This window comes from Natrix helvetica (assembly GCF_964273705.1).
Source record: "Natrix helvetica genome assembly, chromosome: 2".
NCBI classification, from domain to species: domain Eukaryota; kingdom Metazoa; phylum Chordata; class Lepidosauria; order Squamata; family Natricidae; genus Natrix; species Natrix helvetica.
The window spans coordinates 94,809,053-94,824,926 of NC_138552.1; the positions used below are offsets into that span (position 1 = coordinate 94,809,053).

At 40.7% G+C, this 15,874-nt stretch overlaps 1 protein-coding gene across 1 annotated transcript in view; it reads right to left on the reverse strand.

Annotated features, from left to right (window-relative positions):
- Positions 1-15,874, reverse strand: part of GRIN3A (glutamate ionotropic receptor NMDA type subunit 3A) — a 73,227-nt gene that overhangs the window by 46,703 nt on the left and 10,650 nt on the right. The window contains exon 3 of the mRNA XM_081940746.1: positions 7,265-8,312. Within this exon, the coding sequence (XP_081796872.1) occupies positions 7,265-8,312 (1,048 nt within the window). The remainder of the gene's footprint in view (positions 1-7,264; positions 8,313-15,874) is intronic.

Sequence of the window (15,874 nt, forward strand, 5' to 3'; positions counted from 1 at the left end):
TGGATGTTAATTCAACATGCAGAATAGCTAGGAAATTGCCCCATCCTTTCTCTGCCTGGAGAAAGAGATAATAGACCACTAGCTCTCATCAGCAGAACATTTCTAAAGATATTTGGAGAAGCTGTATTTTTTTCTAACCCTATTGCTACCTCTAACTATCTTGAATCCTTTAGTTTTGCTATATGCTGTCAGGTCTATACACAGCCACTTTCCGGTAAAAAATGCAAAGGCTTTATGGCAACTATACATCTTTCCTTGAAACTGTACCACTTAAAACTTTGTGCATAGAAAACAGGAATTCTTGTTTGCAAAAGAGTCTGGAGCAACAGAACTGAAATTCAGGAAAACCACAACTCACATTTCCAGCCCCCAGTGCAGAGGTGAGATTCTACTGTTTTGGACTGGTTCGGGCGAACCGGTAGCTCCGACTATCAGCTGGGAGCAAACCGGTTCACTCCGATTTTGAAGTGGGCCCGCCTGCCCACCCCTGCGCTATACTCCCTATATTCCCTTCTCCAAAGCCCAGCTGATCAGCACACCAGACTGGATTGCTGTGCCTCAGCTGTTTTCCTTGCTAGCAGTAATGCCTAAGGTGAGTTTTCTGTAAACTGCTCACATGCGTGCAGCGAACAGATTGCTAAACTGGTAGGATGCAACCCCTGACCCAGTGTCAAGATAACCCAGCAGCAGCATATGAGGAGATTCATAAACTCTTTGACCCAAAGATCCAGCCACAAAAGCCATTTCCCCCCCTATAGCCTTGAGTATCACCTTGACCACTTGATTAAGTCATGCTAAGCCTTTCGTTCAAATAGATACCTTAACCCAACATGCTGGTTGAGGAAATTTGAGGAGCTAAATTCCACACATCCTAAATTTCAATTTTTAATTTTCAATTTTATTTTATTTATAGACCACCCCCTCTCCCCAAAGGGACTCGGGGCGGTGTACAGGCACATTAAAACCATATACAAAGAATAAATACACTTAAAATCAAATTAAACCTTAAGGCTGTACAGGATGGTAAAAATTAAAAATCAACTTAAAACCAACCCCTAAAAATTTAAAAGTGCAGAATTGAGGGACTAAACTGGGATTAGGCCAGGCCAGCTAAACTAAACAGGTGGGTTTTAAGCTTCTTACGGAAGGAGCGGAGATCAGTAGTTGTTCTGATTTCCGGGGGGAGGTTATTCCAGAGGGTTGGGCCCATCACAGAGAAGGCCCTACTCCTGGGCGCCGCCTGCTGGCACTGCCTCGTGGACGGCACCCGGAGGAGTCCCTCTCTGTGAGAGTGGATCGGCCGAAGGGATGTATGGGGCAGGATACGATCCTGCAAGTAACTAAAGTTCCTGAGGTTGAGAAACATTGGTTTAGCTCAATCTATAGAACATCTGATGAAACTTTTTTTCCGCATTGGCTTCTGCTAATTCCTATGATGCAGGCTGAAACTCAGCTTGGTCAAGCTAGTCAGTTTCTGAATTTGAATCCAACTCCACAGTTTGCCTCCTAATGTACTATTTGAACTGTCCCTTAAGATACAATCAGCCCTAAAACATACAAACAAAGCTAGAGAAGAGAAAGGAAATGAAATACTTGTAATTCTGGAATAGGAAATCCAGCATAGAAACTAATCGATGAATTTTTACATACAATAAACATTTGCTTGTTAAACCCTCTCTGTTCTGAGGCTCTTCAGGTATGCTGCATTACAACACCAATCCCTCTCAAGCAGTATGACTCCATACAGGCTGGGGGGAATCATGAGAGTTGACACCCAGTGTCTCAGGAGGTAAGATGCTAGTGAAGAATAGAGCTGCAAAACCTGGCTCTAAAAATCTGGACCACCATTAGATGATAGGGAGGAACTGGAGGGCCTTGTGTTTGTTTGATGCATCCATTGATTGTCTATGATTTCAGCCAGATATGATAATCCTATATAAACATACCCTAGACTCAGTGGTGGGATTCAACCGGTTCGCACCACTTCAGCTGAACCGGTTGTTAAATTGCTGGCTGGCCCCACCCTGCCAACAAGCCCGCAAAGCGGTTGAATCCAACCCACAGGGATGTCCTGGAAAATGCAAAGGACTGCCCATACCAGCGGGCACACATGCACATACTTCACTCTTCTAGCCACAGCTGAAGCTTGTCTGCCCCACCCTACCTGGCCCACTGGCCTGCGTGTCTGCGCCTGGCCCCTCGCCTTTGTGCCCAGTCTTGCCATGCTTCTTCACCCGGCCTTCACCTCTGTATTCTCTTCCTCGCTTCTTCACTTCTGCACCTGGATTCTCATTCCTATACCTTCACTTCCCCACTACCCTGTTTCCCTGAAAATAAGACCTCCCCAGAAAATCGGGCTTTTGAGTGCATGCGCTAAAATAAGCCCTCTCCTGAAAATATTACAGCAGCAGCCATGAGGTGACCATGCTTGCCGCCTCCCACACCTCAAAAATAATAAGACACCCCCCCCCACTGAAAATAAGGCCAGGCGCTTATTTCGGAGGGCAAAAGAAAATAAGACCCTGTCTTATTTTCGGGGAAACTTGGTAGAAGTGAGCTACTTTTCTCAGTGGCTAAGGGCAACAGACTATTTTTCTTGGAGATGACTCTATAAAAGATGCAGCCAGAAGGGCCAGATCGTATTAGCATGCAAGTTACCCTTTTCAGCATTTTTGAATGGCACGGATGAGAAATATTCAACAGATTATGTTAATGTTTGAATTATACTTTATCAATCTGAATTGGATTAACATTTATTAAAAAAAATAGCAAAAGGCTACTCCACAGATGCTCCATAGTTTGCTGCCCAGTTGCAACCGAGAGATGGTGAGTGGCCTGCAAATAAGCAGTTCATGGCTTCTATCCAGCTGCTGGTCATTCTTCTCCTAAAAGAGTAAAAAATCCATAGATGGCATTTTTCCCACTAGTACATGCTGGAGGGTCTTTCCCCCCCCCCATCAATGTTGTTCCTTCACCTAAGGAATGCACTGTATTTAGCCAGCAAGCACTAATAGAGTTCAAAGGAGAAAGGGGGAATTTGTCATAGCCTATTAAGAAGGGGACAACAATCAGCCACTGGCATTCCAGTTAATTAAATACATCAGGGCAGGGAGGGGAGAAACCCATTAATTTGAGAGGTCTGGCTTTTCCTCCTGCTGTTTCATCACTACATTGGCCAAGAACAGGAACATTTCTAAGTACCGTAAGGAATTGCTCTTCTGCTGCCTTCAGCTGGAGTGGAAGAGACCAGTGGTGAAATTCAATTTTTTTTACTACTGGTTCTGTGGGCGTGGCAGGGGAAGGATACTGCAAAATCTCCATTCCCATTCCACTCTGGGGCCAGCCAGGTATTTTCCGGTTCTCCGAACTACTCAAAATTTCTGCTACCAGTTCTCCAGAACCTGCTAAATTTCACCCCTGGAAGAGACCCTTTTGGTCTAGAAACAGAGGAAGGTAAGACACAGTTCATATTAGAATAAATCTGTAGAAGTCATTCCAAAAAAGATTTTAAACATCTGACTTAAGAAATGAAAATGCTTTTTTTAAAAAAGGAGAAAGAAATATTGTCAGGCTACGTCATCAGCAAAAGAATATGAAACTGCTGCAGAGGTAACTATATTTCAGACTGATCCAGCTCCTTAAAAATGATGCTATTTGCAATCCATTGCAAAATTAAGAGTTGGCAATGGATCTTGAACAAAGCAGGGCTTTGTTTCATTAAATCTGCCCACCACCTGAAACCAACCAGGCTGTAGGCAGTTTACAGGATTTACACAGTAAAAATGCAATACAAAATCATAATACTAATTAACTGGAAGGAAAAGAATGAGATCATGGAATTATGGAAAATGATGCCTCCGAGTGCATTAATCTCCAAATGCCCTATGGAAGAACCTCATTTCCATCTGCTTCCAGGAGGTCATAAGGAGGAAGACATTTATGCTCCATGGGAAAGCCATTCTGGAAGAGAGACATTGCTACAGAGGACAATGTCTTCAGGGCACCTCATGATGGGCAGAAACTATTGGGGGAAGGTGTTCCTAAGATATCCACATCATACAGGGCTTCATAGATAGTGACCAGCACTTTGAACTGCACTTAGAAACCTATTTGTAACTGCACAGCTCCATGGCAGTCCCAGTGACCACTGAGCATGCATGCCACTCCATTCTGAACCTTTGAAGTTTTTGATTAATCCTCCAGGACAGCCCCCTATGGAGTGCATTACAGTGAACTCATTGAGAGAGAACAAAGGTATGAGCAAGTGTTGTGGCCCAGCAGGAGCCGTTGGAGCTGCCACCAGACTCCGACAGCGAGGGTCCCTATGAGTTGGCTCTGGAGGATGTGGAGGACTCTGGACAGGGTTCCGACTCTGAGCAGGGATCAGAGAGGCTGTTTGGCCACCAGGAGGTGCCTGAGGCATGGAGCAGTGGTGAAAGCCAAAGGGAGTGTGCTCCTGATGTCATGCCTTGGAGCAGTGGGGAGGAGACAAGGGACAGTGAGTCGGACGTCAGCAGTGAGTTGTTGTTGGATGCTCGTCACCATAGACCTAATAGACGTCAGGAACAGTTGCGCAGTTACAGGAGGTAATTGCACTCGGCTGATGGTAATTAGACTCCTCTCCAGACTATAAAAGGACTCCTTGTGCACACGCCCTTTTGCAGAAATCAATGCATGAACTAATGTGGGAGTACAGTCTTGTGAGTGTGGCAGGCTGGATTGCTGCTAATGCTTATCAGTGCCGGGTTGTTATTAAGGCTTATCTGTGTTGGTTTACTGCCAAGGACCTGTCTGTCTGTCAATAAATCTTGCAAAGTATTTTTGGCTCGGAGTGTTTTGGTGTGGACAAAGGGGGGGGGGGAGGTCAGAACAAGCAACAATCTTCAGTGCATTGTGTTTCAAGTAAGGGTATAGTTGGTACACCAGCTGAAACTCTACAAAAGCTCTCCAGGACCCATGAGTCTAAGAGGACCTCCAGATATAAGTCTGCTTTTTCTGAGGAGTACAACCCCATCAAGAGTCATAGATGGTACACTGCTGAAATCAATTGCCCTCTGCATTAACAGCCACTCTACTTTTTGGGGGTTGTGGCTGAGCCTGTTTTCCCTTATTCAGACTCCATAAACTTCATCTCCCAATAGTCCCAGAATAGAGCTATGGACCATCTGCATATTGAAGACACATCATCCCACACCAGCAGATGATCTTTTCCAGCAGTTTCATGGTGATGTTGAAAAAAGGATTGAACTTTGAGGCACTCCATAACAAAGCAGTTTGAAGCCTGATCTCTTCCTCCTTTCCCCTCGTGTTCATCTAACCTACTCAGATAACAACCATTGTAACATCATACCTTCAACTCCCAACCTTTGCAAGTGGTCCAGAAAGATACTGTGGTCAACAATAATGAAAGCTGCTGAAAGAACTTGGAGCACAACAACATTCATACAACCTCCATCCACGCATTTCCATAGGTCACCCATGACAGCAAACAATTGAGTTTCTTTTCCATGCCCAGATCTGAACCCATATTACCAAGGTTCAGTTAATCCATGTCTTCTACAGCTGAAGCCCTACCAGTTTCTCCATAACCTTCCACAAAGGGTGGGTTAGTTATATGATGACAATTGTTCAATTCTGTTGAATTCAGGTGCAGCCTGAAACCTTAAGGTGAGGCTAAACCAGTGCCCCTCTAAGACTTCTCGAATCTCTCTCTTTCTCTCAAAAAAGTACTGACTACATTCTAGATCCAATTCTCACTACCGTCCCTGGCTATTCTATTTATTAGTATCCATTTATTTTTTTAAAAAGTATATAGCCACTTATCTTGTGCAACATAATCTTGGGCAGCTAAAAAACAATAACAAAACAATAAAAAATATACAAGACCAACATAAAACCCCCATATTCCCTCAATCACTAAACATTCCCACACACCCACAAGAAACTTTTCTGGGCCCCAGTCTCGTACTATCCCAATGCTGTGTTAGGCTCATGGCCAGAGACAAGGTAGCGGGATCTAATCAAGTCCAGCCTTTTACTTGCTAACAAAGGACAGAAGCTTGCCAAATTGACAGAAACTTGTCAAGCTATAACTTTTTTGCCTACTAGATATACGTATCCTAAGAGATTCTAGGGTGTGGCTCCCTACAACCTCTTCCCCTCTCTCCCTGCCAGACAGAACAGCATAGTATCTTAATTTGCGCCTCTTTCTGGAAAGCTCTGTGTAGCCAAAAATCTCTCTTACTCCCCCTACAAGTGCACATTTTATCACAACCTTGTGGGAAATAACAAGTCTTTAAGGCTTTTCTGAATGTTGGAGAGTAGCAGCCTCCTAGATTTCAGCCAGGGGAAGCATGGAACCAATTCAGACATGATGGACTTCAGATCACAAATGACATTGTCCACTTCTTCAGGATCCCCAGCTCAAAAGGTTCCCAAATATCACTATAAGACAATTCTGTCATCTCAATAGATTCTTTCCATTCAGTTTCCAGCTTGGAGGATTTTACCTAGAAATGTTTTGCCAGGTGATCAAAACTTACACTTCCTGGATCTTCTGCTCCAATCATGCTTTGCCTCCTTATTTATAAAAGAAGCCACAGCGTTGTTTAAAAATCTTTCAGCAATATTCTGTACTCTCATTTGTCAATGTAAAATATTAACTAACAACTGGTTACCACTGTGTTCCTTACAGCCATACTGGCTTCTATAAATAGCATCACTAATAAAAGCATTATCCATATATTACATATGTATGTACACACACAGAGACAGACACAGACTCACTCACTCACACACACACACACACACACACACACACACACACACGACTATATGTCAATTATTATAATATAATAAATTATAAATGACATAATTATATACATATAAAAGAAGAACTACCTCCTTAACCTCTATAGTAATTAACAGGTGGGATTTTTGTGTATATCTTCAAGTCATACTCAATTTTCAGTAACTACATAGAGTTTTCTTGGCAACATTTCATTGAAAATGGCATCTTATTGCTTTCTTTCTGGGAAAAAATGCCCAGGCCAAAGCCTCATCCAACTGGTTTTATGCTTAAGATGGGACTACAACTCACAATCTATTTCTAGCCTGGCACCTTAACAACTCCACTAAACTAGTCTCAGCAGAGAGGCCATATAGCTAATATTACCAGACCAAATCTAGTTGCCACTTCTGTGTTGTGATACAAAAAAATAATGACTTTTTGACCGGAATGTGTAAATGAAAAGCCCTTCCTTACCTTGGGGTCATGTATTCCAGACAATTCTTCATAGATTTTTTCTCCCACCATAACAGCAGCCAGGTTAGCAGTGTATGTGGAGAGACAAAATAAACAAAAAATGGCCCAGAGATTCATTAGAAACCTTCCCGTCCAGCACTTTGGAGGTTTGATGGCAGCTGTTCTCCCAAACAAGATGGCATAACAGACATTCAAAGCAGAGGAAAAGGAAAAAACCTTTTCCCTGTTTCTTCCCTTTGGGGTCATTCCAAAGGGGCTCTTCCATTCATACAGAGTCAGGAAGATCGCAGTGATGTGTAGAGCTACAAAGATGCCCAGCCACATGGTCCAGTGAAGTGGCCACATAAAGGCTCCAATGGGAGCTGCTGTGTCTTTGGTCCTCACCAGGATGCCCAAACTGGTGGAAAAGAAAGGGCTGGTGAAATCAATCACTTGGCTACGGGCTGTGTTGATGCTGAAAGATGTCACGGCCATGTGGGCTGTCCCAGCCAGAAGATCACCTACCAGTCCTGTCCACTGGCCATTTTTCAAGCCACCGTATTTCCCATCACCGACGATATACAGGTCAAAATCAAAGTTCATATCTTCAGCCAACTTTTCCAAAAGATCTATGCAGTAGCCATAGCAGCACTGCTTGAATTTGGTGGGTACTGTGTCATTGCCTCCTTGGAGGCTTTCAAAAAGAGCATCCAGAATGGCTGAATCTTTGGTCAAGGGATCCAGGCAGAATTGTCCTGCAGGACACAATCCTTCATCATCCACAGTCCTTGTGAATACAAAGGGATGTTCAATGAGTGTCACCACCCTCAGATGTAGCCTAGTTGGATGCTGGTTGTGATTCTTGTGCCTCTGAGCCTGCTCTGGCCAGATCCCATAATCCATGACAACCTTACCTTCTTGCCAACTCCCCAAGCGAGTCCACATTGGGTTCCCAACAGGGTCATGTTGCAGATTCCAAATGAAGAATTTGTTTTCTGAACTAATGATGGAAGAACCTTTTACCTTAATGTGGCCACTGAGCCCATGGAACGTAGTGTTGGCTAAAAACCTATAGGACGAAAGTAAGAAGTTATGAGCAGATATTCAGAGGACAGAACCTTTTTTTTTTTATTAAAAGAGTTTTGTACAAACAAATTTTCCCCCTTTTCACCCCCCCCTCCACACAATATAAATCTCATACAAATGCTATACCCCCCAACCCCCCCACAAAAATTCACATTCAAATATTATACCAAACACTTTACCCCCTCCCCTCCCCCCATCTTAAAATAGATTACTCATAACCCCTCTCCTCCCAACAAACACTATATAAATTTCTCTTAAATTAATAATAACACATTGATCATTTTCTAAGCTAATTTAACATCTATAACTCTTAATATAAATTTCTCCTAGCCTAACAATGTTTCATTAGTCCCATCTTCTAATTTATTCATACATATATACTGCCCCACCCTCCACCCTAACCCTCCCCCACCTCCCACACAAACCCACCCCCCTGACTTCCGCTATATACCACTCTAACAATTCCAAACATCCCATATACTATTTACTCTGATCATCTATCGGTCTAAACATTCTTACCTAAAGGCTAGATAATAACTCCTAGTCTGGTATTTATTCTGTATATAATCAATCCATTTTGCCCATTCCTGTGTGTAATCCTCCTGTTTCTGAGCTTTTAAGAAAGCTGAAATTTTTGCCATTTCAGCGAACCCCGCCACCTTCTGAATCCATTGATCAATTGTCGGCAAAAAAATCTTTTTTCCAATGTTGCGCAATCAACAACCTAGCTGCTGTAACCATATACAAGGCCAATTTTGTTTCCCCTTTGGTAAAATCCTTAACTATACCCAATAAAAACATTTGTGGAGTGAATTGTATTCTTTTCTTAAATACATTCTGCATAACCCACCATATTTTTATCCAAAAAGCTTTAACCTTGTTACAAGTCCACCATACATGAAAAAAGGTAGCATCTAGACACCCGCATCTCCAACATTTTGGTTGAACATTTGGGTACATGCATGATAATTTTTTAGGATCTAAATACCATCTGTAAAACATTTTATAGAAATTCTCCCTTAAATTCTGTGACTGTGTAAATTTTACATTCTGAACCCATATTTTTTCCCACGTTTCCAACATAACCACTTCACCAAAATTCTGAGCCCATTTAATCATACAATCCTTAACCAATTCACTTTCTGAGTCTCTTTCTAACAGTACATTATATATTCTTTTAACTTGTTTTGGACCAGTCTCTTTTATCTGCTTAATCAGTTCCACTTCTTTATCCTTTATATTCTTTATAATTCTTTATAATATATGATATTATTGCCTTTATATTCTTTATAATATATGATATTATTGCCATTACAGAAACTTGGTGGGATGAAACTGACAAATGGAACATACAGCTAGAAGGATTTAAATTATTTAAAAGAAATAGACCAAATAAAAGAGGAGGTGGAGTTGCATTATATATAAGAAATAACTATGTCTCTACAGAAATAGAGCACAACAATAATGAGAACTATCTTGAATGCATTTGGGTCAATATTAAAGGTTGTGGGGGAAATGACATTGCCATAGGTCTATACTACAGGCCACCCAACCAAGCAGAGGAAGAAGATGAACTTTTTGCTAGTCAGCTAACTAAGGTATGTAGGAAGCACACCACAATAGTAATGGGAGATTTTAACTACCCTGACATCAACTGGGAAACAAACTCTGCACCAAGTGGAAGATCCAACAGGTTCCTAACAAACCTAGCAGACAACTTTGTTTTCCAAAAAGTAGAGAAGGAAACAAGGGGATCAGCCATACTGGACTTAATTCTCACTAACAGAGAAGAAATGATAGAAGGTGTTGAAGCCATAGGAACCCTGGGGGCAAGTGACCATGCAATATTGGAATTCAACATTATCCAAACACAAGTAGTAGAACAAAGTCAAACTAGAGTCTTGGACTTTAAGAAAGCTAATTTCAATAAACTTAGAGAGAGCTTGGGAAAAATTCCATGGATGAGAATCCTCGAGGGGAAAACAACTCAAGAAGCTTGGGAAATTTTGAAAAATGAGATTATAAAAGCCCAGTCTAACACAATACCAATGAAGAAGAAAAATAACAGCTCCCAAAAGAAACCAGCATGGCTGCATAAACAACTATCTGACAAACTGAAAGACAAAAAAAGTAAGTATAAAAAGTGGAAGGAGGGGGACATAACTAAGGCAGAATATCAGCAAATAGCCCGAGCCTGTAAAGATGAAGTGAGGAACGCTAAGGCTCACAATGAAGAATGGCTTGCCACAAAAGTAAAAATTAACAAAAAAAGCTTCTTCCAACATGTTAAAAACAAGAAAAAAGTTAAGGAAACAATTGGTCCATTGCTAGGAGAAAGTGGCAAGAAGGTGACAAGCAACAGGGAGAAAGCAGAACTATTTAACTCATGTTTTGCATCTGTCTTTACACAAAGGGATAAAACAGTCCAACCTATCAAAAGCAGCACCACAAAATTAGGAGCACAAATTGAAATAGGGAAGAAAATGGTAAGTGAGCACCTGTCTACCCTAGACGAGTTCAAATCACCAGGACCGGATGGATTACACCCCAGAGTTCTGAAGGAACTAGCAGACGAGATCTCAGAACCACTGAATTATATCTTTCAGAGATCCTGGAACACCGGGGAACTACCAGAGGACTGGAAAAGAGCTGATGTGGTTCCCATCTTCAAAAAAGGGAAAAAATTAGATCCAGGAAACTACAGACCTATCAGCCTAACCTCAATACCAGGAAAGATTCTGGAAAAAATAATCAAGCAACGAATTTGCGAACACCTAGAAGCAAACAAAGTAATAGCCAAAAGCCAACATGGATTTGTCAAAAACAGATCATGCCAGACTAATCTTATTGCATTCTTTGATAATGTGACAAAATTAGTGGACCAGAGGAATGCTGTTGATATAGTTTACTTGGACTTCAGTAAGGCTTTTGATAAGGTAGACCATAACCTACTACTAGATAAAGTAGAAGAATGTGGGTTAGACAGCATCACCACCAGATGGATTCGTAACTGGCTGACCAACCGCACTCAACGTGTAGTTCTCAATGGAACTGCATCTACATGGAGGGAAGTATGCAGTGGAGTACCCCAAGGCTCTGTTTTAGGCCCAGTACTCTTCAACATCTTCATCAATGATTTGGATGAGGGAATAAATGGGAAACTCATCAAATTTGCAGATGATACCAAGCTGGCAGGAATAGCCAACACTCCAGAAGACAGGCTTAAAATACAGAAGGATCTTGACAAACTTGAACATTGGGCACTATCTAATAAAATGAAATTCAATGGTGAAAAGAGTAAGGTTCTACATTTAGGCAACAAAAACGGAATGCACAGGTACAGTATAGGTGATACCTTGCTCAGTAGTAGTAACTGTGAAAGGGATCTTGGAGTCCTAGTGGACAACCATTTAAATATGAGCCAGCAGTGTGCAGCAGCTGCCAAAAAAGCCAACACAGTTCTAGGCTGCATCAACAGAGGGATAGAATCAAGATCACGTGAAGTGTTAATACCACTTTATAATGCCTTGGTAAGGCCACACTTGGAATACTGCATTCAGTTCTGGTCGCCACGATGTAAAAAAGATGTGGAGACTCTAGAAAGAGTGCAGAGAAGAGCAACAAAGATGATTAGGGGACTGGAGACTAAAACATATGAAGAACGGTTGCAGGAACTGGGTATGTTTAGCTTAAGAGAAAGAAGGACTAGGGGAGACATGATAGCATTGTTCCAATATCTCAGAGGTTGCCACAAAGAAGAGGGAGTCAAACTATTCTCCAAAGCACCTGAGGGTAGAACAAGAAGCAATGGGTGGAAACTAATCAAGGAGAGAAGCAACTTAGAACTGAGGAGAAATTTCCTGACAGTGAGAACAATTAATCAGTGGAACAGCTTGCCTCCAGAAGTTGTGAATGCCCCAACACTGGAAGTCTTTAAGAAGATGTTGGATAGCTATTTGTCTGAAACGGTATAGGGTTTCCTGCCTAGGCAGGGGGTTGGACTAGAAGACCTCCAAGGTCCCTTCCAACTCTACTATTGTATTATTATTATTGTATTGTATCCATAAAGCCGACCCTGCGATCTTCTTCCCATCTCTTCTGAAGCTGTATGTAATGTAACCAATTTAAAGTAATTCCTTCTTCCAACAGCTGTTCCAAAGTTTTTAACTTCCATTCGCCCCCATCAGCAATAAGCACATCTTTATATAAACAACCCCCGAGTGACTTAATATTCATAATCCCCATGGTGTCTGCAAGATCCAACCAAAGCGGTATTTTATAATCCCAATTGGGCCGGTGCTTCTTCCATATTCTCATCAAGGCACTACGGAGAACATGGTTGTTGAACACTTTATCCACCCTGTCTTCATAAAAAAGATATGCATGCCATCCCAGAACAAGATCATGGCCTTCTATATTGAGCAATTCCATTTTTGTTTTCCCGAACCAATCTGCTACATGCGTTAATACCGCAGCTTCATAATACAATTGAAGGTTTGGGAGTCTGAGGCCGCCTCTTTCACGTGTATCTTGCATAATCTTCATCTTTACTCTCGGTTTTTTCTCCTTCCAAACAAATTTATTTAATGTTGTTTGCCAATTTAACAAGGTTTTATCTGACTTAAGCACCGGAATCATCTGGAATAGAAAGATAAATCTAGGTAGAATGTTCATTTTAATTGCTGAGATCCTTCCAAGCAAAGACAATTGTAACTTTTTCCACGCTTCGAGATCTTTCTGTATCTTTTGCCACAACACTTCATAGTTATTTGAGAAAAGTTTTGTGTTTGATTCTGAAATTTGTATTCCTAAATATTTAACTTTAGAAACTATTTCAAAACCTGCTAAACTTACAAGTCTCTTTCTTTGAGTCTCTGTCATGTTTTTAACCATCATTTTCGTTTTGTTTTGATTTAGTCTAAACCCAGACACCATGCCAAATTCTATTATGATATTTTTCATCTGGATTATTGATTTCAAAGGATGTGAAAGGGTAACAACCAGATCATCGGCGAATGCTCTAGTTCTGTATTCCTTTTGCCTGATAGCTATGCCATCTAAGGATTTTGAGTCCCGAATTGCGTTCAAGAAGACTTCCAAAGTTAAAATAAATAACAATGGGGATAATGGGCAACCTTGTCTTGTGCCTTTTTGTATCTCGAAAGTTGTTGACAAATTTCCATTAATAATAAGTTGTGCATTTTGTTGCTGATAAATTGCTCCAATCGCCTGCCGCAATCGTGGTCCCATATCCATCTTTTCCAAAGTCTTGGTTAGAAAGTTCCAATTCACTCGATCGAAGGCCTTCTCTGCATCCAAGAAAACCAGCACTGCAGAGATCTGCTTATTCTTATCAAGATAGTCAATTAAATCTATGAGTTGCCTTACATTCTCCTTCATATGTCTGCCTTCAATAAATCCTGCTTGATCATGATGAATAATCTCTTGAATAACCGGCATCAATCTGTTGGCTAGTACCTTAGCAAATATTTTATAATCTGTGTTCAGAAGAGATATCAGCCTGTAATCCTCTGGTTTCTTAGGGCCCTCTTTATCTTTAGGTATCAATGAGATAAAAGCCGCTTTCCATGAGGGAGGTATTTTACCTCCTTGTTGTATATTACAAAATAGTTGTGTAAGATATTCAATCATTTCCAGTTGTAAAGTTTTATAATACATTGCAGTCAAACCATCAGTCCCTGGAGCCTTAGCTAATTTAAGTTGATTTATAACTAAAGTGATCTCATCAGCGGTTATAAGACGTTCCAAATTTGCCTTTTGAAGCACAGAAATTTTTGCAACCCTTTTTCCTTCCAAAAAATCATCTATTAACTTGTTCTGTATATTATCCTGTACATATAGCTTAGTATAATAGTCCACAAATGATTTTTTAATCAACTCTTGTTGATATACCATCTTCCCTCGAAACTCAATTTTATCAATAATTCTGTCATTCATATTCCTTCTCAAAGTATATGCTAACCATCTACCAGGTTTATTAGCGTTGGAAAAGGTGTTATGTTTAGCAAATTGCAAATTGGTTGCTGTTTGTTCTGCTATAAGCATCTGAAATTGATCTTTCAACAGCTTTAGCGCCATCTGGAGCGCCTGGTCATTCGGGTTTATTATAAGCAGCTGTTCTTTGCGTTTTATTTCATCTTCCAATTCCATTCTCCTTTTCTGTCTAATTTGTTTGTGTTTAAAGTTCATATGTATCAGGACCCCACGCATATAAGCTTTACTTGCATCCCAAACTATTTCAATGGGAGTGCCCTTATTCATATTAAAACTGAAAAATTCCTTCATGTGTTTTTTACGTTCATCAACATTTTTTTCATATCTAAATAAATTTTCATTTACTCTCCAAGACCTTCTGGCCTCATCCCTAATTCAATTTGTAACCACACCGGACTATGATCGCTAAGTGTCCTGGCGAAAATCTTGGATTTCTTGGCTTTAGGAAGTAGATCCGGTGTTAACAAAAAGAAATCAATCCTTGAAAAGGATTTATGTCTATCTGAATAGAAAGAAAAATCCATCTCATTTAGATGTTGCGTCCTCCAAACATCTTTTAATTTCAAATCGTCTTGTAAATCAAAAAAAGCCTTTGGTAATTTGGTAGTGAATTTCGTCTTTGTACTCTTGTCTATCTTTGGAGAAATCACTCCATTCCAATCTCCCATTATTAGAATACTTTTAAAGTTCCAATCTAAAATTTTTAAATGGAGCATCTTATAAAAACTTTCTTGGCATTGGTTAGGAGCATATATTCCTAGCACCAAAATGGAACCGAAGTCTGTATCAAATTGAATTGCTATATATCTACCAGCGTCATCTGCCTCTATAACTTTAGTTGAAAATCTTTTATTTATATATATCACCACACCATTTTTCTTTACCAAATCAGAGGCAGCATAAAATGTTCCCAGTTTTGAATTCACTAAGTACTTCTGGTCTTGCAACCTAATATGAGTCTCTTGAAGGCAAACAACATCATTATTAAATTGCTTCAAATAATAAAATATTTTTTTCCTTTTTTTGTGGGGAGTTCATTCCATTCACGTTCCAAGATAATAGCTTAAGCATCTTTAGATCTGGTCTGGAGTGCTGAAAGCATTTGCTGAAGATCTCTCTCCACAAGACCAATCTTCGGCCCTGCTCCTCCCATGGCTCCGGTTTGCTTCTTAGCTTCTTTCTTAGCACATTGTGTTTGAGGGTCGACGCGCTTGTGAGATTCTAACATTTGTCTAGTCGTGGATCTGGTAATACGTTGTTCGACAGGTTTAAATATCGGCATTTCAGTGAGAGACTTAGAAGGTCCTTCTTCCAAGAAGGAACACAACAGAGATCCAGAGGGGTCGACTCCACCTACAGCACCCTGCCCCTCCTTCTCTTTTTGTGTCTGCATTCTTTGCTCTTCTGTCTCTTTCTCAAACATCCTCTGCTCTAAGACATCCAAATCTACTGGTGTTGGTGTAGATGTACGTGGGGGGGTTGCATTTTTCTTGAGTATTCCATGATAAAAGTCTCTGGCTTTATCTATTG